At 43.2% G+C, this 26,321-nt stretch overlaps 1 protein-coding gene across 1 annotated transcript in view; it reads right to left on the bottom strand.

The window, feature by feature from the left end:
• MAP3K5 (mitogen-activated protein kinase kinase kinase 5) overlaps positions 1-26,321 on the bottom strand; it is a 311,649-nt gene that overhangs the window by 29,034 nt on the left and 256,294 nt on the right. The window contains exons 21-25 of the mRNA XM_006834631.1: positions 25,901-26,078; positions 24,197-24,217; positions 11,690-11,867; positions 11,435-11,603; positions 2,572-2,757 (exon numbers count right to left, since the gene is read on the bottom strand). Of these exons, the coding sequence (XP_006834694.1) occupies positions 2,572-2,757; positions 11,435-11,603; positions 11,690-11,867; positions 24,197-24,217; positions 25,901-26,078 (732 nt within the window). The remainder of the gene's footprint in view (positions 1-2,571; positions 2,758-11,434; positions 11,604-11,689; positions 11,868-24,196; positions 24,218-25,900; positions 26,079-26,321) is intronic.

Here is a 26,321-nt window from a genome sequence, read left to right as displayed (position 1 = left end):
TGAAGCTGCAGTGAGAACATTGGTGTACCAGTTTGGGGTGAACATATCTTTCAAAACAAATGAAAGTCCTGCTGGTTTAAACCTGCAGTTTTATACTGTCAAGTGTTTCAGTATGCCCTGATGCTCCGGAAAGTAACGAAGGGAAATGACCTGCTAGCCAGAGAGGTTCCCCAGTGCGTGCTTTGGTTTACTTCCTACAGTGAGTGGTTTATAGCCCTGGAAACAGAGCCGGAGCTGCTATAATATTCCAGAAAGGCTGTTCATATTAAAAACGTCTGGAGCAAGAATACCCTTTTAAGTACCTAATCATATTTCATATACTGAAATAGATAGAGGCAACACCCCTTTATAATTGATCTTTTATCACAGGCTAATAGAGGCTGATTTTGGATTATATCTACCAACTGCTGGCAGACCCAGCCTCTAAGAAAGGGGGGTACTTCCACAACAAGACCTCAGGGGACACAGGGGGGAAAGGTCATCCAGATGCCATCCCACACTGAGACCTGGTGTTCAACTGCTCAGCTCCTCCTCTGGGTCTATCTTCATCAAAATCCCCTAATTTACTAGGAACCTTCACAGGAAATGTTCCAAGGGTCATCCCTGTTCTAGGAATCCTTTCATATTGTGTCCCGGTACCTTTATTTCTTTAAAGGCTTTGCCTGTTTCTTTAAACCATGTGGGTTATAGTATTGAGCAAATGGAAATATTTTTTCAAGAGTTAGCATGCCAGGTGAAGGTGTTTCTGTCACTAGGATGTGCTCCTTGCATTTCTTCATTAAACAGCATATCACATAGGACCTATTCTTTGGGTTCACGTCCATTCTGGAGAGTGAGTGAGCAAGAGCAGTGAGGGATGTGTGTACGTGTGTGCATGCACGTGCATGTCTGCCTGTCTGACCTGAGCCCAAGGCCCAGGATTACAACTAAACATATCTCAGTATGAATTCTACCGACCAATTTGCTTCCCAACCTCTAGGATGGAAGCCAAATGTGTGGGCAAGTGCAAATGAGCTAAATTATTTCATTCTCTTTGCAGATGGCTGGGTTTCCCCAGCTGCAGTGTAAGTGCACTGTTAGAATTTAATATCAGTAACAGGTTTTGGAAGTAGCTTTCGTTCCAAAGATCTCAATCACATTAGGCATCGTCTCCCCGCCCACGGCACCGCACAAAGGCCAAGTGGCTTACAGTGTCTCAGTGAACATTCGTGGTTGTTGAAGGATTAGAATTTTGTTTTAAATTAGGGATCATTTGGTAGTCCACATGTTTTTTGGAGTTCTGGTGTGGCACTATAGGATAAGCACTGGACTGGTAACCACAAAGTCAGAGGTTCAGACCAGCTTGAAGGCACTTAACAACAACAACATTTGTCAAGAAACCTTCTTAACAGTAGTAATAAATACATTAGGGGTAAAGGAATCTTTGGAATTTAAATGAAATCTGCCAAGTGCCTCCATATTCCCACCATAGGAACCGGAAAGAACCTTCGCTTAAGGCTCCCACATTCAGGCTCCCACACTTTAAGCTGTCTTTGGGAGCAGCTTAAGGCCTTCTTGGTCCAAAGTTCCACAGATAAGTCTTATCCAAGAATGACAGATTGTTTAGAATTAGGAAGACAAGCTTTTGGTTTGTGTTACATCCAAAGAAAGACCCATTCCTGTTGAGTAGATTCCAAGTTCCACTGACCCTATTAGACAGATCAGAACTGCTCCAGAGAGTTTCCAAGCCAGTAAATCTTGACAGATGCATACTGCCACATCTTACTCCTGCAGAGCTACTGGGTAGGTTTGGAGCACTGACCTTTGGTTAGCAGTCAAGTGCTTAGCCACCACACCACCAGGGAAATTCAGTTTTAAAGAGAGAGCACTCTCGGTCATTACACATTAGATCCTGAGACTGGTTGGTCTCCATTCCACGGTGCACTGTACTCTGAAGTATATTGTTGGCTAGGAAATTGTAGTCATTTATAAAGCAAGTATGTTGCAAAATGTTCTGTATAGAAACCAGAGAAAACTGGAGGACAGCAATGGTTTTATTTAGCAATGAGCACTGTACTGCTAACCACAAGGCCATTGGCTCAAACCCCTCAGCCACTGCTCGGAAACCCTATACAGGGTTGCTATGTGTGGGAAGCCATTCACCAGCAGCTAACAGTATCCGAAATTTGTACTGCATCATTTTTCTCCATGGTCACTAGATGGCGTACCACACAGAGCATTGGAAAGTGCAATACTAAAGAGCACTATGGTATTCATGTCATTGAAATCACCTGTGGTCCACTACATGCCTTCATAAGAAGTTCAGCAATGGGAGATGTTTTTACATTTTTCTGTTTACCATGGTGATTGAGTTTTGTGTATCTAACTTTGAGGAAATGCAAAAAAGCAAAACAACAAACTTGATACTTAGAACTATGGGCAAATAGCTCACATTTATCATTCATGAGGAACGGAGTTCATTGAAATTCTTATTAAAGAAAAAGACACCGAGAGAGCTTCTGTTTTATCCTTTTCTTCTGGCTAATTTTTGCTTGAGTTTGTGAAAAAATAGCGGTGAAGTATCATACTTACGGCATCTTGAAAACCAAAGAGAACCACTTGAACTTGGCTGATGCCATGGCTGTCGAAGTCTAGCTCGAGCTTCAGCTTTGACAGAGTGGTGGCTATGATTTTTCGGTCAGTAGATCTCACAAATTCTCGGAGGCTTGCGATGAGGGTTGTGATGTGCTCCCACTTTAGTTTAGGCTCTTCAGGCCCCTGTGGCAAGAAAAATAACAGTCCCTTGAGTGGATCAGGGCTAGACAGATCAGTCATGCATCTACCATGCACACAGCCCTTTCTGAGGAGAACTGCTTGTCAAAATGCTCTTGCTAAAGGAAAAGACCACCCTTTTAACTCTAGGGTTTCTCCAACACTTGAGAAAGAATCAGCCTTTGGGAGGAAGGACATCTGCCCCATACACTGACCAACAGTCATGATGTGGTCAGATATAAAAAGTCCTGCTGTTTGTTACTGTTAAGTGCCGTCGAGATGGTTCCTGTATAGTGTTGCTGAGGAGTGACTGGTGGGTTCAAACCACTGATCTTGCAGTGAGCAGTTCAGTGTTTATCTTGTAGTACCATACCAAGACTTCTAAAAATTCCTTTGTTGTTATTGCTGTTGTTAAGTGCCCTCAAGTCGGTTCTGACTTGTAGAGACCCTGTATAGGGTCTCCAAGGAGTAGTTGGTGAGTTTGAACTGTTGACCGTGTGGTTAGCAGTCCAGTGCATATCCTATAAAGTTGTAGGGTGGTACAGACAATGCACTCGTAAGCTCACTGCAAGGTTGGAGGTTTGAAGGCACCCAGTGGTGCCCTTAGCAATCAACCACTGAAAATCCTATGGAGCATAGTTCTACTGTGTGACACACCTGGGGTTGCCATAGTTGGAGTTCAGTAACAGAAACTGATTTCAGTCAGATACACAAAGCTTTGCTTAAACAGCGACAGGCTGTGACTCAGAAATTTTGATTAGGAACTAAACGCAGAATCAGGCAGTAAGCCATAGGGTTTTTCAAGCTCTAAGTATGCCTAGAGAGAAAAGTCATAAAAAAAGGGTCATGAGTCCGCACAATGATAAGAAAACTGAAGTGAGAACAGCGAGAGGCAGGAAGAGAGGTGAACAGAAACCTCATACCCAAAGGAAGAGAGGCGGACAGAAACCGCATACCCAAAGGACCAGTAGCAACCAAGTCAGACAGAAGCTGTGTAAACTTGCACAGACTGAAGTTTGCTGGAAGCTGGTTTTAACACATTGCTATGGATCTACGTAGAACAAACCCCAGGTACTTCAACTGTTCTAAAACATACTAATTCTTTGCAACTAAAAGATCCACCTCAAACTCCATCCCTGAAACTATTGCTTACCCATTAGTGATATATTTAGTTGTAAGAATGGCCCAACAGGCTATTTTACAGATTAGAAGACTAATATAATACTTGAAAACAAATTCCTTCCCTCAATCTGCAAGTTTATTTTGGGTAAGGAAGATTTCTTCTGTACAGAAAACACATACAGCAAGATGTTACTTCGGAGTCCTGGTGTGCGTCGTAAGATAAGCACGGGACTGCTGCTAACCACAAGGTTGACTGTTCAAACTCACCATTCGCTCCTCAGAAACCCTATATAGGGCCACTATGAATCAGAACCAACTGGACCAGCATTTAACAACAACAGCAAGATGCTATTTACCCTCATTTAACTTTAAGTCTTTCAACATGCTCATTTCTATCTCGTCTTGCACCCTTTCATTCTGCACCATTAAAATGAAATTCCTCAGTTGGCTGTGACAATTCAATTTCTGTGAGCCCTGGAATGCTGCTATCAAATAAGTAACGGACTGCTGACCACAGGTTTTTCCTCAGAAACTCTATACAGGGTGGCTACGCATCTCAATGTCAACAATAATAGCAGTAACTAAAGACTTTGCAGGAGTCCTGGTGTGGTGCTATAGGGTAAACACTGGACTGCTAACCCAAAGTTGGTGGTACAAACTCACCAGCTGCTCCTCAGAAAGCATATACACGGTTGCTATGAGATGGAACCAACTCAACAGCACTTAGCCCCACCACCAACAAAGACTTTGCAGGAGTCCTGGTGTGATGTTATAGGATAAACACTGGATTGCTGACCACAAGGTTGGCAGTTCAAATTTAGCAGTCACTCATCAGAAACTCTATAATGGGTTTCTAAGAGTTGGAAGCAACTCTATAACACTTGAACAACAACAAATAAAACAAAAGAGAAATAAACCACTAAGTTCTTTCTGTCAATAGGTTTTCATCTGGAGGCTGCCTGTAATGTTTTTTTCATAAGAAAAGATTATACGAAAAGCTCAAACACCAACATTAAGGGAGTATTTAGAACTCAGCTTGGAAACAATGAGAAACTTTGTTTTTTTACTCTCCACAAACTAAAGTGCACCCAAAGTAAAGAATCACCAGCAAAATCAAAACAACATGAAAATATACTCAAGAAGAAAAAAAAATTGTGAGTTATTCAGCAATTGGAAGTTTCTCTTAGTGAAAAACCAGTTTCACGCTTGCCAACCATTCAAAAGCAAACTTTTTTTTTGCACATTTGCTTTGTTTTCACAACAGAAAAACATGTTGCTTCTGGTATTTTGATGTGTGCCACTGTCCTACAAAGGAATGTTCTCTGCTCTGGGAAATGTTTCTGTCTCGTCTCTTTCATTCCCTTACGTAATCGTGATTTCTGCTCTCACTCCTGCTTCTTCCTGTTAACTCATTAATGTGTCTTCCTAAACAAGCCTCCTAGGCATTGGGGAAGTGAGTATTGGAAAGTACATTTTACAGTGCACCTGCTATGGATTGTATTGTAATCTCCAAAATGTGCTGAAATCCTAACGCTTGTGCCTATAAATGGACAAGTCCCGATGACTCTGTGGGTTACACACTGAAAAGCTTACTTAGGTTGCTAGCTGAAAAGTTGGCAGTTTGAACCTACTGGCCACTCCACAGGGGAAAGATGTGATGGTCTGCACCCACAAAAATGTACAACCCTGTAAACCCTATGGAGTTGTTCTAATCTGACTTACAGGCTGCTGTGAGCTGGAATGAATTTGACAATCGTGGGTTGGGTTGGTTGGTGCCCATAAGTATAACACTTTTTGAAAATAAGGGTTTCTTTCGTTATGTAAACAAGACCATAACAGAATAAGGTGGGTCCTAAATCTAATCACTTTTGAGTTATAAGAAGAGCAGACTAGACCAAGGCATACACAGATGGAAGAAGACAGCTGATGGAGAAAGCCATCTCTAAAGTTCAGGAATGCCCAGGGCTGCTGGCAGTTATAGAAGCTTAAATAGGTATGGAGGGAGCATCTCCTAAAGCCATGCCCTGAACTCAGACTTGTAGCCTCCTGAATTATGAGAAAATAAATTTCTGTTCATTAAAGCCACCTGCTCTGGGAGCATAGTGGTTACAAATCGGGCTACGAACTGCAAGGTCAGCAGTTCGAAACTACCAGCTGTTCCATGGGAGAAAGATGAGGCTTTTTGCTCCCGTAAAGAGTTACAGCCTCGGAAACCCTGCACAGGGTCGCTATGAGTCAGAACCGACTGCGTGGCACATTACCACCACCACCACTCGTGGTATTTCTATGATAGCATCACTAAGAAACCAAGATATTCCTTTACAGCAACCATATAGGTGATACTATCATTTTCCTTACACAGGCTGCTCAAGTCTCACAGCCTTTAAATGGTGGACTCAGGATTCAAACTAAGGCATGTTGAAGTTGGTCTCAAACTCCTCACCATGAAATTCAATGAGCTGAAATAGCCACTGATAAATTGGCTTCCAGTTCCTGCTCCACCACTAAACTGTGGTGTGATTTCACAAAAATGATTTACAATGTCCTAGCAGAAGGACTCTTGCTATCCTGATGATTCTGGATTTTAACACATGATCTGACGAGTAGATTCCACTGTGGTTATAAGGCATGCCCGCTAATGGTTGCTTTTTTTCCTTTCTCCTCTTTTTTTTTTTTTCAAACGGATAATTGCTTTTGAAGTTTTCTTTGGTTTCTCCTTTTATAGAGAACACTTAAGTAAGCTTTTAAAAAACAGGAAGTCATAAGCTGGAGAAGGGAGTTCTCTCACCAGGTTCTGTGCTGGGGCTGGGACTACAGCAAACAGCATGGTGGTCCCAGTCCTGATGGAGACTGCTGGAGTTTCCTAGTGTCACTGTAACAGTAATACCACAGTAGGTGGCTTTAACGAACAGAAATTTATCTTCTCAAAGTTCGGAAAGCTAAAGTTCCAATCAGGGGCTGGGCTTTGTTGATTTCTTCCTTGTCGGTGGCCTGGGTGTTCCAATGTTCCTTGGTAGTCCTTACACAACAGATGTCTTCCGCCCGTGTGCCTGCTTCAGTGTCTGATCTCTTCTTTGTAAAACTCAGAAGTGAAAAGATTTAGGACACACTATCATGGTACCCTGGTAGCGTAGTGGTTATGAATTGGGCTGCAAATAGCAAGGTCAGCAGTTCGAAACTAGCAGTTGCTCCGCGGGAGAAAGATTAGGCTTTCTGCTCCCATAAAGATCTACAGCCTCAGAAACCCTGTTCAGGGTCGCTATGGGTCGGAACCAACTTGATGACATTTAACAACAACAACAACATCATGGTACGGTCTCATGATCACAAGAACGAAACTGTATTTCCAAATGTGCTATTCAATCTGCTTGCTGAGCAAATAATCTGAAAAGCTGGATTATATGAAGAAGAGCATGGCATCAGGATTGGAAGAAGACTCATTAACAACCTGCAATATGTAGATGACACTTGCTTTATGAAAGTGAAGAGGACTTACAATAATTACTGATGAAGATCAAAGACTCCAGCCTTCAGTGTAGAGTGAATCTCAAAGTAAAGAAAGCAAAAATCCATACGGCTTGGATCAATAAACAACATCATGAAAAATGAAGAAAATATTGAAGTTGTCAAAGACTTTATTTTGCTTGGATCCGCAAACAACACTCAAGTCAGAAGTCAAGCAATCAAACGACATATTGCAATAGGCAAATCTGCTGCACAAGACCTTTTAAAAGCACTTAAGAACAAAGATGTCAGTTTGAGGACTAAGGTGCGCCTGACCCAAGCCATACTATTTTCAATAAATATCCATATGAAAGTTGGACAGTGAATAAGGAAGTCTGAAGAAGAATTGATGCATTTGAGCTATGGTATTGGAGGAGAATATTCAAAGTACCATGGACTGCCAAAAGAACAAACAGATCTGTGTTGGAAGAAGTACAGCCAGAATGCTCTTTGGAAGCCAGGATGGTGAGACTTTATCTCTCATACTTCAGACATATTATTAGGAAGAACCGGCTACTTGAGAAGGATATTGTGCTTGCTAAAGTGGAGGGTCAACAACAAAAAAAGAGAAAGACCCCCAACAAGATGGACTGACACAGTGGCAGCAGCAATGGACTCAAATGTAACAACATTGAGACTGGTGCAGGACCGGCACTGGTTAATTCTGTTGTGATGCTGTCTGTTGTGCATAGGGTCGCTATAAGTCAGAACCAACTCGATGGCACCTAACAACATTTCCAAACAGGATTACATCCGTAACTAGAGGGATAATGATCGGAACATATTTGGGGGGCACACAATTCAATCCATAAAGAGAAAAAGACAAACACCCCACACAAATAGATACTTTCTGAAAACACATCCTTTTGGGATGATTAAGAGTTTTAGGCAATTCTTGATTTCTATCTATTTCTGGCCTAGTGTCTTGAACTAGTGTCCACAGGAAGAGTCCTCCCTGCACAGTGGCCAGTGCCAATCTCCTCTCCTTCCCACACACCCCACACCAGTCCTGTATTGCTTATGCCCTCCAAGCAGTCACCACCTGGTACACAGAGACACAGTGCAATGAGTTAGTTAGGCGCATAGACTTGGGCGTCAGACTGCCTGGATTCATATCCTGACTCCAAAATGTAGGGCTGCAAGCTACTCAACTTCTCTGTGCCTCAGTTCCCTCAACTAACTGTACAGGAAGCCAACAGTACTACGGCCGCTGCTGCTGTGTGCTATCGAGTCGGGTCTGATTCATAGTGACCCTGTATAGTGTTTCCAAGGGTGCAAATATTTACAGGAGCAGAAAGCCTCCCCTTTCTCCCACAGAGCAGCTGTTGAATTCAAACTGCTGACCTTGTAGTTAGCAGGGCAGTGCATAACCCACTTGGCTATCAGGGCTCCTTTAAATGAATATCGTTGCTGTTGTGAAGTGCTGTTGAGTCAGTTCTCACTCATAACAACCCTGTATAGGGTTTCCAAGGAGCAATTGGTGGGTTTGAACCACCAACCTTTTGATGAGATGTCCAGTGCTTATTCTATATAGCCACACCAAGACTCCTTAAATGAATACATACACATGAAATATGAAGAACAGAAATTGGGCCACAGAAAACAGTGGTTTTATTATATATTTAATTAATCTTTGATTATTATTTTTTCCAGTACTAGACTGTCAGCCTCAATAGGATGCAGACTCCCCCCCCGCCCCCAGTTTTGTTCACTGTAGTGTCTCCAACACACAGAATAGCGCTTGCTTCTTCAGTGCATGCTCAGTGACTGCTAGTGAATGAATGAATACCAATGGCTGCCAAGCAGCTCCTTCCATATAAACATGGCTCCCTTTCCTATCTTACCCCAGCCCATGCTCAGTCCTTGAATGACCACAGTAAGAGGAAGGGGAAGCAAGAGAGAAAGCTGAAGGTTCAGGACTGCCCTCACTGCTTCCACATCTCCCACCACTCCTGGGCAGCATCTCTGATTTTCATCCTACCCTCAACTCAGAGGTCCAGCACCCTTCATCCCAGAGCACTTATTCTTGGCTTTCTCTTGGACCAGAGTCAGCATTGTCCTCAAAAGTAGAGACTGTGCTCCTCTTGGTTTTCAGATAAATAGTGGTATACAATGGCTTTTTGACTCTTTCACTGTGATAAGTGGAGAAAAGATTGACGTTATCAGACTTCATTTTGCTTGAACCCACAAACTACACTCATGGAAGCAGCAGTCAAGAAATCAAATGGCATACTGCATTAGGCAAATCAGCTGCACAAGACCTCTTTAAAATGCTCAAGAGCAAAGAGATCAGTTTAAGAACTAAGGTGCACCTGACTAAGCCATAGTATTTTCTATTGCCTTATATGCATATGGAAGTTGCACAATGAATAAGGAAAATCAAAAAACTGAATGATGCATTTGTGTTGGGTGTTGGAAAAGAATACTAAAAGTACCATGGACTGCCAGAGGAACAAACAGCTCTGTCTTGGAAGAAATACAGCCAGCGTGTTCCTTAAAAGCCAGGTTGGTGGGACTTAGTCTCTCATATTTTAGACATGTTATAAGGAGAGAACAGTCCCTGGAGAAGGACATTATGCTTGGTAAAGTGGAGGGTCAGTAAAAAAGAGGAGATTCCAAGAAGATGGATTGACACAGTGGCAGCAGCAATGGGCTCAAGTGTAACAACAATTGTGAGGATGGTTCAAGATCGGGCAGTGCTTTATTCTGTTTTGCAGAGTGGCACTCTGAGTTGGAACCAACTTGATGGCGCTTAACAACATTGTAAGACTAAGTAGGTAGACGTTAGAGAAATCCTAATGCAACCGGACAGAATGTCAGGCTCATAAGAGAGCAGAGAACTTAATGGAATTCTCAGGACAAGCAAGCTGAAGCTGTACAATAAGAGTCAAGAAAGAGGCCATTTATAATCAAAGCTGAAAACAAGTAAAGTGCCAGGCTGAGAGACTTTAAAAACTCTGCCTAACCAATTCAGCTCTACCTTCCTGGGTCCTGCAGTTGATTTCCCAGGTCACAGGAAGGAAAGCAGCTGTGTGTAGCCCACAGAGATCATATAGAACAGTTGGGCCATGGTGGGGACACAGGTAGATGAGTCCCTACTGCCCTCAGAGTCAAAACAGAGGATAAAAATGCTGATGGAGCATGTCTGGGGAGTATTACAACAACAAACAGCCTGAGCTGTTGCCCTCCGCCTTGAAAACTATCATCAGGACCTTGAAGCTGGGGGAAACCTGGAGCTGAGAAGACAATTCTTGGTAGCATCTGTAAACAGTCTCCATAGTGCATTTTCTCAGGGACCGGCGGTTCTACGGATGAGTTTGCCTTTTTCTGTTTTTGTTTTATAGTACTTGTGACCTTCTATCCTATTGGCTGGCGGGAATGGTTAACGAGCTCAGTTATTAACTGAAAGGAGGGAGATGCCGCAAAGAAAAGCTCGGTGATCCATTTCTAAAAAATCAGCCCCTGAAAACCCTATGGATTACACTCTGCTCTGACACACATGGGGCCACTATGAGCTGGAACCGTCTCAAGAGCAACTGCTGCTGCTGGTCACCATACTGTTCATTTACTTTACTGCATTTCTTGTGGCTGGCCTGTCAACTCCATCTGAATGAGTCCCATGGCACAAGGGTCTCTGCCGTATCAGCTGTTGTTTCCTGTCTGCTCAGAGCAGTGACTGCCCACTATGTGACAGAATGAAGAAACACACCAAAGAAGGCTTAAAGATTACCCTGATCACTTGGATCTAGAGAGTGCTCGCTTTACCACTAGATACTTAACTTTGCAACTTGTAACTTGTAGGGACTAGTTGGAATTTCACCAACATGACACATTGATTTCTGATTTAAAAATAGCCAATGTTCAAGCATGCAGTTTCTAAGTAAGGGTTTTGACTTTCCCTCTTCCTCTTTGCCCCTAAGGTAAGTATGTTTCATCATATGAGCACTCCAGCTTCCTGTATCTGGAAACCATCAGTCTGATATGTTACAACTCAAGGTGATTATAACAGCTAAAATCCGTCAGCTTCTGGAAGTGAAGGGTCCATGAGCAATTTTACCTGAGCTAAGGACTCCATTAAGTTTCTCACAACTTTGTCTTGGTCTTCTGTCAGGATCCTATGAAGGGTGGCTCTTCTTTCACTGTCTTTTCTTAAGAGAAAGAATCCGGAATCTTTTTCTTCAGGAGAAGGTGGAGCACTGTGATCTTCGAAATTTTCATCTGGAATGCTGTAATAAATGTATGTGGCATCAATTACAATTACCCGATACACGTACACCCATCTCTTTACATGCAGAGTAAGTCAGATCTTTACCCCAAAAACAGTGTCCGTATTCCTTTCACGTCTTTCTCTCCACACGATTTGGGTCTTGTTTTGAAAGAGAAGGGGTCCACCTTTAACTCAGTGTCAGGTGAGACTGAGCCGTATTCACTGCTGCTGCTTGTGTCTTCGACCAGGACGGGGACTGGCAGGGATATGCTCCTAAGATACTCTGCATGGGATGAGACGGGAAAGAAGAGGATTAATGCTTTAAGAAATTGCTCTTTGCTGTTAAGTTGATTCTGGCTCATGGCAACTCCATGTGTGCAGAGCTGAACTGTGCTGCATGGGCCCTTCAAGGCTGTGGCCTTCTGGAAATAGAACACCAGGTACCTTTGTGTGGCTTCCAACCACCAACGTTTTGGCTAGCAGTTGAGTGCTTAGCTGTGCTGTGCCAACTAGGGACTCCTGACTGAAATACCTATTGACAGGCAGCAGTATTATGTGTCAAATATCTCACTGTGATGAGTGGTGTGGTGTAACTGTACGACACAGGAGGCTTGTCGCCTGATTATGACTGCTGCCTTTCTGCCCACTCAGAATGGCCCAAGTGCACAGGTCAGTGATAAAGGGCCTCCTGGGCCCTGGCTGGGATATTTGGAGGTGTGAACAGTGGAGGACACACCAGTCCTGAGTCCCTCATTTTTACTGGTTACCGGTGACACTTTAAGGAGCTCTGGTAGCGCAGTGGTTACGAATTGGGCTGCTAACTTCAGGGTCATCAGTTCGAAACTACCAGCTGTTTCGTGGGAGAAAGATGAGGCTTTCTGCTCCCTTAAAGATTTACAGCCTCGGAAACCCTGTACAGAGTCACTATGAGTCAGAACCGACTCCACACCATATAATAACAACAGTGACATTTTAGGAAGGTCATTTACAGGCTTCAGTTTTTATACCTATAAAATTAAAGATTGGTCTTGTGGGTTTTAAGCCATGTTCCTCAGACCCTTAAAGGTCCACCTTTACATTTTGGGGCTGCTTTGGGCAGGGATGAGTAAGTGGGATGCTGTGAGTGTAAAACGTACTTGTTACCTAGAGGAAATATGCTCTATCACTTCTAAATATCAGAGTTCTTAAGAACTCATACACAAAAGGGTTCTTTGCTAATAACAAACCTCAGGAACCAAGGGGTTAGATGATCACAGCTCTCAGACACAGTGACTCAAGAGCTAATAGGGGGTCTTTGTTTTATCTTGATGGACACAGAGATGGCATGATACAAACCGCCTACACCTAATGCAATAGTTTTTAAAGAAAGTAATTTTGCTTTGAGGACTGAGGTGCATCTGACCCAAGCCATTTAACTTAAGCATTTAAGTGTTGGGTTGCTAACCAAAAGGTCAGTGGTTGGAACCCACCAGCCACTCCATGAGAGAAAGATGAGGCGATCTGCTTCTATAAAGATTTACAACCTTGAATACCCTACGGAGGCAGTCCTATTGTCCTATAGGGTCACTATGAGTTGGAATTGACTCAAGGATAGTGAGTTTGAGTGACCGTATGCACTTGACACATATGTTGGGCAATGAATAAGAAAAACCTAAGAAGAATGGATGCATCTGAACAATGGTGTTGGCCAAGAATACTGAATATGCCATGGATTCAAAGAGTATGTAAGTCAGTCTTGTTGGAAGTACAGGCAGAATGCTCCTTAGAAGTGAGGATGCTGAGACTTCCTCTCATGCACTTTTGACATGTTATCAGGAGGAACCAGTCCCTGGAGAAAGACATCATGGCTACTAATGCAGAAGGTCAGGGAAAAAGTGGTGTTCACTGTTAATCCCTGAGTCTCAAACCTTGCAACTTCCAGACTGGTGATCCTCTTTAAAATGCAGCCTACAGTCAGAAGTGAAGGCACACACCATTTACAATGCAAAAACAAAAGTGTTATTTCTTAGGAATAAATAGATTAGGCTTTACTTGGAATGCCATCAGATGAGGGGCTCTTATCACATGTGTATGTGTGTGAGTATGTGTTTAAAGGAGTAAGAGGGAGTAAGGACTTGGATTATCCTGCTTTTTGGTTACATAAAGTGGCCTGATTACCCAGTAATGAGAGGCTCTGTGTCATAGCGGCCTGTGAGTTTTAGGGTTGCTATGGATACTGATTGCCTAAAAGGAAGTCTAATGAGCTAAAACTGTATATGATTAAAGATGGAACCCAGTGGCTGTCATTAAGCTCCACAAGAGAATGAAAAGGCTTACAGATGTTCTGAATGCATGGCACTGCCCTGATTCCCTCTTCTACCTGTTTGTAAATCAGTGACCCTGGTTCTAGATTGAGTTGCCGTCTCTGTAAAGCCAGACATTCATTCATCTAGCATTCATGTAGCCAGCAGGATCTGCAGATAAATGGGAGTAAAGAATGTGAAAGAAAGGCTTCAAAAATGACCCTAAGATTTCAAGCTTCAAATCAGTGAATGAGTGTATTATTTACATACTAAGATGAGAGGAAATAAGAGCTGAAGAGAAAGTTTCTTTCCTTTGTTTTTTTAGGAGGGTAGGGAAAAGTATAATCTTGACTATTCAGTTAAGAAGTAAGACGATAACTAGATACAAGTCTGGAGCTCAGAAGAGAAAACTGAATTAGACACAAACTTGATGGTGGTGATGCCTGTGTGCCACCAAGTTGGTTCCAACTCAGAGAGACCTTACATAGGGTCTCCAAGGCTGTAAATCTTTACAAGAGAAGAAAGCCTTCTCTTTCTCCTGTGGAGTGACTGGTAGATTTGAACTGCTGACCTTGCAGTTAGCAGTCCAGCTCCTAATCCATTGAACTACCAGCTCTCCTTGGAGACCAACTTCCTGGTGTTAAGTGCCATGGAGTCGGTTCTAACTCATAGCAATCCTATATGGGGTTTCCAAGGAGAAGCTGGTTAACTTGAACCGCAGACCTTGAACCTTGCAGTTCAGAGTATTAACCCACAGCGCCCGCCAGGACTACAAGGAGACAAATTTAGTAGTCCTTTTAAAGCAAAAGACATAGTTTAGGGAAAGACATAAAACAAGCATAGGACTCCGATGTTAAGAGCACCAATAGTGAGAGGAAAAGAGGGGGGGAAGAAGGCAGTACAGGAGAACGACTAGGAGCAGCCAGTGAAGGAGAATGGGGTGTCATGGGAGTCACCGAGGAGGGCTAAAGCCAGAGAGAATGGTCATCAGTGCAAGTCTTTGTTGGATCAAGGTCACTAGTGACTTGAACAGAGGAGGTTCAGGTGTCAACTGGTAGGGTGGATGCTCAAATGGTTGGAATAAAGAAGGTGACGCTCTGGAGACATTGTACTTCGGCATGCAGTTGTGACGGGAAGCATGAAGTGACTCAGAGGTATCAGGGGGCAAGATGAGTTTATAACAAAAGGCACTAAAGGATGTGCCCATGGGAGTAACCTGCAGAGACTGATGCTGAAGAATCAACCAAAGAAGTCAAGGGAGGGTGGGGTCCAGAACCCAAGTATGACGGAGGGCAGTTAGCTTTCTACTAGGGGCTGGCAGAGAGCAAAAGAGGTGCTAAGGCAGGTAAAAAACTCATTGCCACCAAGTTGATTCCTAACTTACAGCATCTCTAACTATGTGCCTCAGAGTGAACTGTGCTCCCTGGACTTCTCAATGGTCTATATCTTACAGAAATAGACCACCAGTTCTTTCTCTCAAGGCACCTCTAGGTGAACTGAACCTCCAACCTTTTGGTTAGGACTAACCATTTTCACCACCAGGGATGGCTCTAAGGCAGGTAGGTGTATACATTCATGGTAGGGATATGATCCCATCCACCCCTAATATTTCTGGCTTTTCAGATTAGGAAAGATTTCTTTGCAAATTAGGAATATTAGTACCTTTCTACGGTATTTATAACTGTAACTGGTGAGAAGTTCAAGTACAAATAATTTCCGGAGGAGCATGTTGACATTTTGTAGATAGCACAGAGGTCAGAAGACCCTTAGATATGAGTGACTGGGTAGGGCCTTGGAATTCAAGAAGGCAGACTGGCAGAATGTTCATTACCTTGCAGCCTTGATGTTGTTGTTAAGTGCTGTCAAGTCCGTTCCGATCCATAGCACCCTGTATAGGGTTTCTGAGGAGCAGCTGGTAAGCTTGGACTGCTGAACTTGTAGTTCAAACAGTTTTGCAGTCCAGTGCATTAACCCACAGTGCCACAGCAGAGGACTTCTTAGTAATCTGTCATGCCTTGCAAATTACTAAGAAGCCCTCTGCTATGGTGCTGGCCTTGAAAAGGCTAAAAGAGGCTGGAGGAATTCTTATCCTGACCCCTGCAAGGATAGGGAATGTCAAAGGTATGTCTCTAGAAAGACAATTCTTACTGCTCTATTTTAGGGACTGATGTGAGGGCAGAATGAGATGGTTTCACCTGAAAATTGAAAATGCTTGGAAACAATTAGTCCAGTGAGCTAACAGACCCCATGAACATTAGTCTCCATGACCCTGAAACCAGAAGAACTAGATGGTGCCCAGCTACCAAGATCAACTGCTTTGAAAGGGATCACATTAGAATGTCTTGGATTGTGTGGGAGAATTGTGGAAACAAAACTCAAAATCATAAAAAAAGAGCAGGAATACTGGTCAGATAGAGATGGTGGAATTTCAAGACTACGATCCTTAGTCACCCTTCAGCTCTGTAACTGAACTCACCCCCATGGCTCAATTTTCAGCAAACACTAGACAACCTTGGAAACCCTATATAGGGCTGCTAAGTAAGAATCGATTAGATGCCAGTGGGTAGCATATAGGGAACTACAACCTTACTTTGGACATATTGTCAGGAAGGACTGGTCCCTGGAGAAGGACATCATATTTGGTAAAGTGGAAGGTTAGAGAAAAAGAGGAAGACCTCCAACGAGACGGATTGGCACAGTGGCAGAATCAGTGGGCTCAAAAGCAGCAACGATTGTGAGGGTGGCTCAGGACCAGGCAGTGTTTTGTTCTGTTGTGCAAAGAGTCACTATGAGTTGGTACCGACTCGATGGTACCTAACAACAAACAACAGTAGTGAAGCACATACACGGTAGAATGGTCAACCGTCCAAGATCAAAAGGGCAGCATTTACCCAAGGATGAAATTCCAAAGGGTTGGGACAGGAAATGGACTGGAATGGGAACCACAGGGAGGGAGTGGGTCAGGGTTGTTATGTGGAGGGGGCTGCAATCGGTGAGTTGCCACGAATTGCATGATTTGCCGAAAATAAAACTGATGATCTGCTCTGTGAACCTTCACTCACTTCACAGTAAAAAGATACAAGAAAAAAGAAAAAAGGGGGGCTTCACCAAGAGTCTGGGTGTAGGCTGGGGTGGGGGTGAGGGTTACCTGGTCCATGGGTCCCAGGTAGCTGGGAGTTCCTATCAGTGGGAACAGATGGCTCTGACTTCAGGGATTTGGATATGCCTGTGCTTAGGGACAGTGGAAATTTACTTTTGAAATTCCTTCTGTTCCTCTCAGATCCTAATAGTTATTAATGAGCACCAGGAACTCTCATGGAACTTCTCCAGAGCAGTGTGGGAACAAAGCCCAACGTCAGCACAGTGTCTCCTATCTGGTTATTCTGTGTCTGAAATTCTCAGACCTTGAATAATGGCCCTTACACTTGTGTGAGTCCACAGCCATCAGAATCGTTTATTTAACAGTGTAGAATCCCAGATCCTACCCCCATATTCTAGACAGGCTCAGGAATCTTAATTTTTAACAAGGATCTGGGCCTGTCATAAACCATAGGGCTTACCCCTTGGTTCCTATATTCCTAGTGCCTTGTGTGGTTCTGTAGGATAAACACTAGATTGTTAACCACAAGCTTGATGGTTCAAATCCACTATACTTCTTGGAAACGCTATACAGGGTTGCTGTGAATCCAAACTGACTCTACAGCACTTAACAACAGCATGTGGTTTTGGTGGTAGTGGTTGCATGCAGTTGAGTAGGTTTTCATTCACAGAGGCACTGTATAGTTTTTCTGAGGCTATAAATCTTTACAGGAGCAGAAAGCTCCTGGTAGATTTGAACTGATGACCTTGCGATTAGCAGCCAGCTCATAATCCACTACACTACCAGGGTTCCTTATTAAACATTTTTATCAAATGTTAGTTGTTGTTAGCTGCCACCTGTATAAAAGAATAAAACACTGGCAGGTCCTGTGTCAGCCATCAAATGCTCATATGCAAATTCAAGTTGAAACTAAAGAAAATCAAAGCAAGTCAACAGAAAAAAAAAAAAAAAAGACCAAAATGGACATCAAAGAGATTCTGAAGAGCAGGCATGTAAGCTAGCTGGTGATCACATTGGTCTACTAGTGAGTGGAAGAGGGGGAAAGGCAGCAATGAAGAAATGGGCTGTGTTCAACCACATTCCATAGACTCCTGTTGACCTGGAGATGACAGAGAGAAAAATAAGGGCTGGTTGGTCCAAAGTGTGGTGAGACCTGGGGACACCTGAGCCCATGGACAAGGACATGGCTATAGAGGGCTAGAGGTGAGAGTGAAGCATCCAGCTGATATGAAGTGAGGGGAGACGCACAAGAACACCCATTCTTGCAGATAGTACCCATTTGACCTAGCCTCGATGGCTTGATAATTAGAACTCCACTAGAAGATGAAAAAGAAAACAGTATTTTATAAAGAAATTAGGGTAAATTGCTACAATTTGATGAACTTGATCTATACTCATGAAGGTATAGGTATAGGTATCAAGTATCAATGCTATCCCTTCTGTATATAGAGTAGATAGGGACAGGCAACTTAGACATTGGCTTCCTAAAATGAGGGGGCGAAAAAGGCACGAAGTGACTGGCTTAAAAGGTTTCATGAGGGAGTTTAGTTTAAGATTGTGTGGAGGAAGATAGAGTCCCACTGAATAGTTTTCATCTTATCTAGATGGGTCTGGTAAAAAGAGATGAGGATAAGATTCTTATGATTCAATAGCGAGTAACTGTTATCATGATTAATTGCAACTGTCACAATTGTAAAGGTAGAAGTTTTGTAACAGAAACAGGGGCGTAGTTAATCTACCTTATCCAGAGAAGCAGTGACACCAGAGATGGAGGCAGAGATAGGTGGTTGGAGAGAGGGAGCATCTGAGGACTCTAGATTCATGGAAAGAGAGGGTGGCCAGGAGGTAGACTTGTACAATGTACCCTTTGGTGGTACAAATTATTATATATGCCTGAGTGGTTGGTTTTTGTTTTTTATTTCTAAAGAGCTGAAATGAATAGAGAGAAATACTGTTAATTTATGGTACCTGGAGGGGATTATAATCACTGTAGTGAAACAAAGTGTATGATTTGTTGAATGTAAAACTGATGATCTGCCTTGTAAACTTTCACTCAATTCACAAAAACTTAAAAAAAAAAAAAAAAAAGAATAAGAAGCTGGGAACCCTGGAAAGTTTCCGGGCAAGGGTATGACATCAAAACAATACCCAAGGAAGTTTATGCTGGTAACAGTAGAGTGTGGAGGTGGCGGTGGTGGCGGTGGTGGTGATGTGCTGTGGAGTCAGTTTCAACTCATAGTGATCCTGTACAGGGTTTCTGAAGCTGTACATTTTTACGGCAGCAGACAGCCTTATCTTTCTCCTGCAGAGTGGCTTGTCGATCCCACCTGCTGACCTTATAGTTAAGTTAGCAGCTCAATGTGTAACCCAGTATGCCACCAAGGCTTCTTTGTGGCAGAATAGAGTAGTAATTAAATAGAAGTATGAAGATTTGGAAACTCATGTTATAGTATGAATAGTTAATGAGGATGTTTTCCATTTTATGGATAGAAATCTGAAATTTTAACTGACTTTACAGATATTTCCATGCCCTGTGTATGTATTTTTAAAAGTCAAGTCTCTGCTTGGTTTTGTTTAGGTCTTCAGGAAGACAAAGTATTATTTTCCATATGTTAGTTTCTCAATTTCCTATTGTGCTATCTTCAACTCTGACTTTACACCATTGATTCCTTCACCTTTCAATTTCATTTACATCACTATTTCGTGGTAATCTAGTTAGTAATCTTCATGCTAATGAAAATACATGTGTTGTCTGTTTTGTAATTAAAATTGCTAAATAGCAGTAAGGCACTTGTAGCTGTTTTAAACTATTCTGAATGATAAATTTGTTTTATTATTATAATCATGGTCATTGATACAAATCAAAAAAATAATTGGCAATGCAATGCCAGTTGAGTGGGTTCAGCTTATCAAAAACTCATGGCATTAACTGAAAACAAAATAATTACAAGAAGTAAAAAAAAAAAAAGACTCTGAAACCTGCTCTTGAACACAGGTACCTAAAGCAAACAGAAGAAATGACTGAGCAAAAGAGCTGAACAGAAGATTTCAAAGGGCAGCTTGAGAAGACAAGTAAAATATAGTGAAGTATACAAAAAATTCTTATTGAATGAATGATATTAAAGCAACCATCCTTCACATGGCTGCATTTCCAATAATGGCAGCAATGACCTTGTGTGGTTATTTGCATTTAACCTTAATTAACATAAAAATAAAAATGCAGTGCCTCGGTCATGCTTGCCACATCTTGAATGTTTAAGAGCCCCCTATGACTAGTAGCCCCCAATTGGACAGTGCAGATATAGGATAGTTCTATTATCGATTGGACAGTGCTGGTCTGAGACTCCATTCCAGACTGGAATCTTCCCCTGGCTTTCCATCCTTCTCTGCTAATCCCTGAGCAGAGTGTAAGGAGCCCTTTTGCTTATCCCTCCACTATGCACTGTAAGTACCAACTGGTGTCCTGATGGACTGTGTGTCCCTTAATACACAGTGGGGTTCCAGACACCCGAGCGCTCATGCTAGGAGTGGCCTTACCTGACTCTCCACTTCCCAGATACCTGTTCAACTCAAGTTCATCTTTAATCATCAGGTGCCACTCCAATGGAAAGTCTTCCTTGAACCACTTTCTCAGCTGGACCTCAATCGTTCTCTGCACACACTCAGTGATTCTATTGTGTAGTTGACTTTGACTGGATGTTTCCCAGATCATAACCAGGAACCATGCCTTTATCACCCAGCATACTTCCTACCATATTGTTGTTGTTGTTGTGAAGTGCCGTTGAGTTGGTTCTGACCCATAGAGACCCTGTATAGGGTTTCTGAGGAGCACCTGGTAAGCTTGAACCAATGACCTTGTAGTTCAAATGGCTTTGCAGTCTGGCACATTAGCCCACAGCGTCCTGGTCATAAGCAGGAACCATGCCTTTACCATCTAGTACACTTCCTATCATATAGAATGCATAATTAATTTTTAATGAGTTACAATGTATTACCTAATTCTCCATGCCTGTATGTAGGGACAGGAAGAACAGTGCAGGATTTGGTAAGTCATTTTTCTCTCTTGAAAAGGGAAAGGGGACCTCATCACACCACCTGCCCACTCCCCTTTTGAGGGGAAACCTGAGCAGTTATTGAAGGTAGAGACCTCTTTGTTGGAGGTGATGGTTACTGGCAATTTTACTTAGCCTCATGGCAACCCTGTGTGTGCAGAGCAGGGTTTTCAAAGCTGTGACCTTTTAGAAACAGATTGCTAGGTCTGTCCTCTGAGGTGCTTCTGGGTGGGTTTAAATCACCTACCTTGTGGCTAGTAGTTGATCACTAAACTGTTTGCACCACCCAGGGACCGGAGGCCCCCTACAGGTAGAGCAACCATCTGACCAGAGCTGGGTATCTGGCCTTTAAAAAATACCTGGGAAGGAAGAGAGAACTGTAGCTTACACCTCATCCAGGAGAGTTAAAAACTAGGCCATACATAGTTCATCATTTCGTTTAATAAAAGGCATGATATTCTCTGTAACACACGAGAACAATCTTCAATGGAGTTTTAGTGCCTAATAAGGCTAGCACATCTGTATTGCTTTCCTAGAAAGGAGAGGGAAGCGCTCATCAGCCATATCACTCCTGGGATGATATCCTTTTAGTTGAAAATCTGGACAGTTTTAATGACGTGGGTGTTGTGGTTGCTGTTCTTTCTAAGTCAGTGTCTAAGGCAAGTGGCAGATAGATCAGGGATGGATGGGTCCCTGGGAGGTAGGAAGTCCCAGAGAATCCAGGAGGCCTGGGGGGAAACTGAGAGAGAGAAGGAGGACCAGCGTGGGCCCTTGGAGAAAGGAAAGAGCCCCTTTAGACTGTAGTCTACAATTACAAAAGGACTCTGGGCATGGCAGGCAGGCAGGAGAAGAAAAGAACATCAGCAATAATTGTCATGACAACACCTTATAAAGCGCCTCCTACTGTGTGAAGCATTTTACAGGAGAGACCTCATTTAACCCTCATAACAATGCTAAGAGTGGGTGGGCTAACGGTACCTACCCACTGGACAGATGAGGTGGCTGAGGGCAAGTTATTGTCAAGGCCATCCGGTCAACAAGTAAACCCAGCTCTGACCCCAACCCCATCCTCTTAACTCTGACCATAAATCAAGGCCTGTCTTAAGTGGGGTTAGATTCTGGTCAGAGCAGAGTCCAAATCACTCCTGGATGATGTTGCGCATGGAAGGTCACGGGGCAAGTGGGGCCGTGACTGGCTAAGGGCTCAGCAGATTTACCTTCCATTTCATGCTCACACTCGAAGAATATTTTCTCTGGGAAGACTTGTGGGCAGAATTGTCAGCAGAAATTATCACCCTCTCTCCCGTCACCAAGTGTGTAGAGCCGAGTTCATGTAAGTTAAATGTGTGTGTGATGGGAATCTATTTCCTGCAAACAGAAGCCAAGTCATGTGGAAGGGATAAAACTCTCATGGACTGAGCTTCTTGGCACAACTCCAGGCTCTTCCAGTATATTATTTTATTCTGTTTCCAGAACCTAAGCTGTGAAGCAGGCTTTATTACCAGCACAGAATGGCTTGCTGCATGTCCCAGATCCAGAAAGTGGCTCAGTTGGGGTCAGAACTGGCTTCTGTACAACTCCAAAGTCAGGGTCTGTTTTAAAACACCCCAAAGAGGCTGACCCCAGGCTGAGGAGCACTGCGGCATGCACACCGTGTAAATGTTGAAGGCTGCCTTTCATTTCCAGGCTGCTCATGGAGACAGGAGGAAGGGGGTGTGGGAGGACTCTCTTCACAGAGTTCTTCCCAACTCTCAGAATGTAAGAAGAAAAACAGGAAACACTATGCCCAGGAAACTCCAATGAATAGTCTTCTACCCTGGGTTAAGTCCCTGGGTGGTGCAAAAGTTAATGTATTCAACTGCTAAATGAAAGGATGGAGATTGGAATTCACCCGGTAAGATCTAAGAAGAAAGGTCGGCAGCAATCTACTTCCAAAAAACCAGCTGCTGAAAAACCTCTGGATTACTGACTGCTACACTGACAAGCCTGGTGTGGCACTGTAGGTTAATGCGCCAGACTGCAAAGTCGTTTGAACTGCAAGGTAGGCGGTTCAAGCTCACCAGCTGCTCCTTGGAAACCCTACATAGGGTCGCTATGGGTCGGAATCGACTCGACGGCACTTGACTACAACAACACTGACAAGCATGGGGTTATCATGAGTCTGAATCGATTTGATGGCAACAGGTTAACTGGACCAAGGGCTGATTGGAATCTTCAGGTGCAATGCACATTAAGCCCCTGCACTAATTGATCAACAAGTCACTCAACTCAGAGAAATCCGAAACTCTGCTTATTTCTTCATTATTCTTTGAAATGCATTAGTTGACCTTCCTAGAGCAAACTTCCTGTCCTGCATAGTTGTGGTCTGTATAGACCAACATTAATAGCAATGATACATACAACGACTCCAACTGAAAACAGAGATAACATATGACTCCCAGAATGACAGAGGAAGGTGCCTGGCATTGGAAGTTTCCATAAGAAACTCAGTTAAGTGGCCAATGGGTGTCTAAAAAAAGAGTGTGGAGCCTCCTCCAATTTTCCACTAAAAACAAAGCAAACAAACAAAAGAACTCAGTTTCGGTCAGGTCAGATTTGACTCAGTGCAAGGCCACATGTATCAAGTAGAACTATGCTCCATGGGTTGTTTTTTTTGTTATTAAGTGCCATTGAGTCGGTTCCGACCCATAGCGACCCTGTATAGGGTTTCCGAGGAGCGGGTGGTGAGCTTGAACCGCTGACCCTGCAGTTCAAACAGCTTTGCAGTCTGGTACATTGACCCACAGCGCCACACCAGGACTCCCCATGGGGTTGTAAGTGACTGATTTCTGGGGCAGTGGATCACCAGCTCTTTCGTCTGAGGAATCTCTTGGTAGACTTGAACCTCCAACTTGTGGTGAACAGCTTAAGGTATTAAACACTTGCACCACCATGGACTTATTTTGGGATGCAGGGAGGAACAATCGCGGCTCTGAGTGGAAATCGAGTCTGTGGCGGCTGAGTTTTCATGAAAGCGAAAGAGGAGGGGTTTCTAAAGGAATGAGCCCTGCCAGGCTTGCAGCTGCACCAGCCCTTGTAAGCAAGGGGCAGAGGTCAGAGTGATTTGGTGGGAAATCTAGAGTTTATTGCAAGCTGCACCCGGCTTCAGCTCAATGGACAAAGGCAAAAACAAACTCACCATTTGATCCAGCTGACAGAGCTGTGGAAAGAAAAGCAAACAGCAACATAAGTGCACTGGTTTTGTTGTTACGTGACAAGTCAACAAAAAGCAAAGGCTTAAAATGGGATCAGTGTACTTTCCAGATATTTAATCTGCCCATCCTCATCCAATATAAACACCCCAAATGCCAAGAACAAATAGATGCCCTTATTCCTTTTTTACTTTCTGAATGGAGTTATAGAAATTACTCCAAAGAGACAATTAACTTATAATTTTGCAATGCTGTTGTATTGATAATTGGCAATCTTATTTGTTGCTCTTGTTATTATTCATAAGATAGTCTTTCAAAGAGCGCATGTTTTTATGTACTACTTAAAATTCAAAGAAAATATTATCTAGATAACTTGGGAGTTGAACAGCTCTGTAACCACTGTAGCCCATTAGTAGTAATTTTGGGTTTCAGCCCCTAAAGGCTCTGTTTCACCCCTTTTATACTTGGATTCCTAGAGAGCGCTGTTGGCACAGGTAACATACTGTGCTGCTAACCCAGAGGCTGGAAACTCACCAGCTGCTCGGTAGGAGAAAGATGTGGCAATCTGCTTTCTGAAAAAGTACAGCCTTGGAAACCCTATAAAACCCAAATCCACTGATATCAAGTCAATTCTGACTCATAACGTCTCTGTGGAGGGCTTGTGAAGCTGTAAATCTTTATGGGAGCAGAAAGCCACATCTTTTCTCCCGAGGAGGTGCTGGTGGGTTTGAACTACTGACCTTGCAGCTAGCTATCCAATGCTTAGTCTACAGTTTAAATTTTTCCTATAGGGACTCCTTGTGTGGTGCGATAGGAGAAGTACTGGTCAGCAGTTGAAACCGACTAGCTACTCCTCAGAAACCCTATACAGGGTCTCTATGAGTTGGAACCAACTCCAACACAATGAACAACAACACAGGGTCACAGCGAGTTGGCAACTTGATTGGCACCATTTCCTTGTTGTTGTTGGTTGCACACTTTAACCCTAGCATTGTTGTTATTGTTGTTAAGTGCTGTCGAGTCGATTCCGACCCATAGCGACCCTGTATAGGGTTTCCAAGGAGCAGCTGGTGAGCTTGAACCACTGACCTTGCAGTTCAAACGACTTTGCAGTCTGACGCATTAGCCCACAGCGCCACACCAGGGCTCCCTAAATCTGTATGTTGTTGTTGTTTAGTATGATCAAGTTGATTCTGACTCAAACCCTACCCCACGTAGGGTTTCCAAGGAGCAGCTGGTGGGTTTGAACTGTCAACCTTATGGTTCACAGTCCAGTGCTGATCCTACAGTGTCACATGTTGATATATTTAACACCTAATAACTAAATGGAGTCCTGGTGGGTGGCATTGTAGGATAAGCATTGGACTGTTAACCACAGGGTCAGTGGTTCAAACCCAGCAGCTACTCCTCAGAAACATTATACAGGGTCACTATGAGTCAAAACTGACTCGTAAGCACTTAACAACACCACCACCCATAACCATATGATGGAAGAGTAGTGCATATGAGGTCCCAGCAACAGCTAAACTGGTGGTAAGAGCTTCTGATACTGGAACCAAATGCCTGAATATACTGTGCTACGGTTTATACCAATTTCCAGTGCTATCTATAAACTGATAAAATTAGCTCACTTCTGGAAAAACTTTCCATCTTAAATTCTTAGAATTTAGCTTTTTAGTGCAACCACGTACCTGAAAGCTTAGGTTGTGTCTTTTTCTTTTTGCTTGACACTTTTAAGAATTCATCAATCAGCAAGTCATTAGCACAGGCTCTCTTGTCCGGATCTGGTTCAAAACATTTCAATATGAATGCCTTGGCTTCTGATGACATGGACTCTGGAATCTCTGGGTGGACTTTAAACATTCCCACCTGAGGCATAAACACGAGAAGGAAACGGTGTCTTCAGAGTGACCATGCAATCTTACCATGTGAGCTCCAAGTTAAAGACTTTGGTTCCTGAACACAATAAGATCCTTCCTCATATGGCCAAACTCACGGCCGTTGTCAACATGAGCTAGGATGGCTTTTACAGGCTGTGGTATATCACAGAGTGCTTTTGTAGCTTTACCTATGGCATAGGCAGAAGGACTCATTTAAGACCATGTAGTAACA

The sequence above is a fragment of the Chrysochloris asiatica genome, unplaced genomic scaffold (assembly GCF_000296735.1).
Source record: "Chrysochloris asiatica unplaced genomic scaffold, ChrAsi1.0 scaffold00013, whole genome shotgun sequence".
NCBI classification, from domain to species: Eukaryota; Metazoa; Chordata; class Mammalia; order Afrosoricida; family Chrysochloridae; genus Chrysochloris; species Chrysochloris asiatica.
Note: the sequence above shows the minus strand (reverse complement) of the source record. Positions and strands in the feature narration are given on the sequence as shown.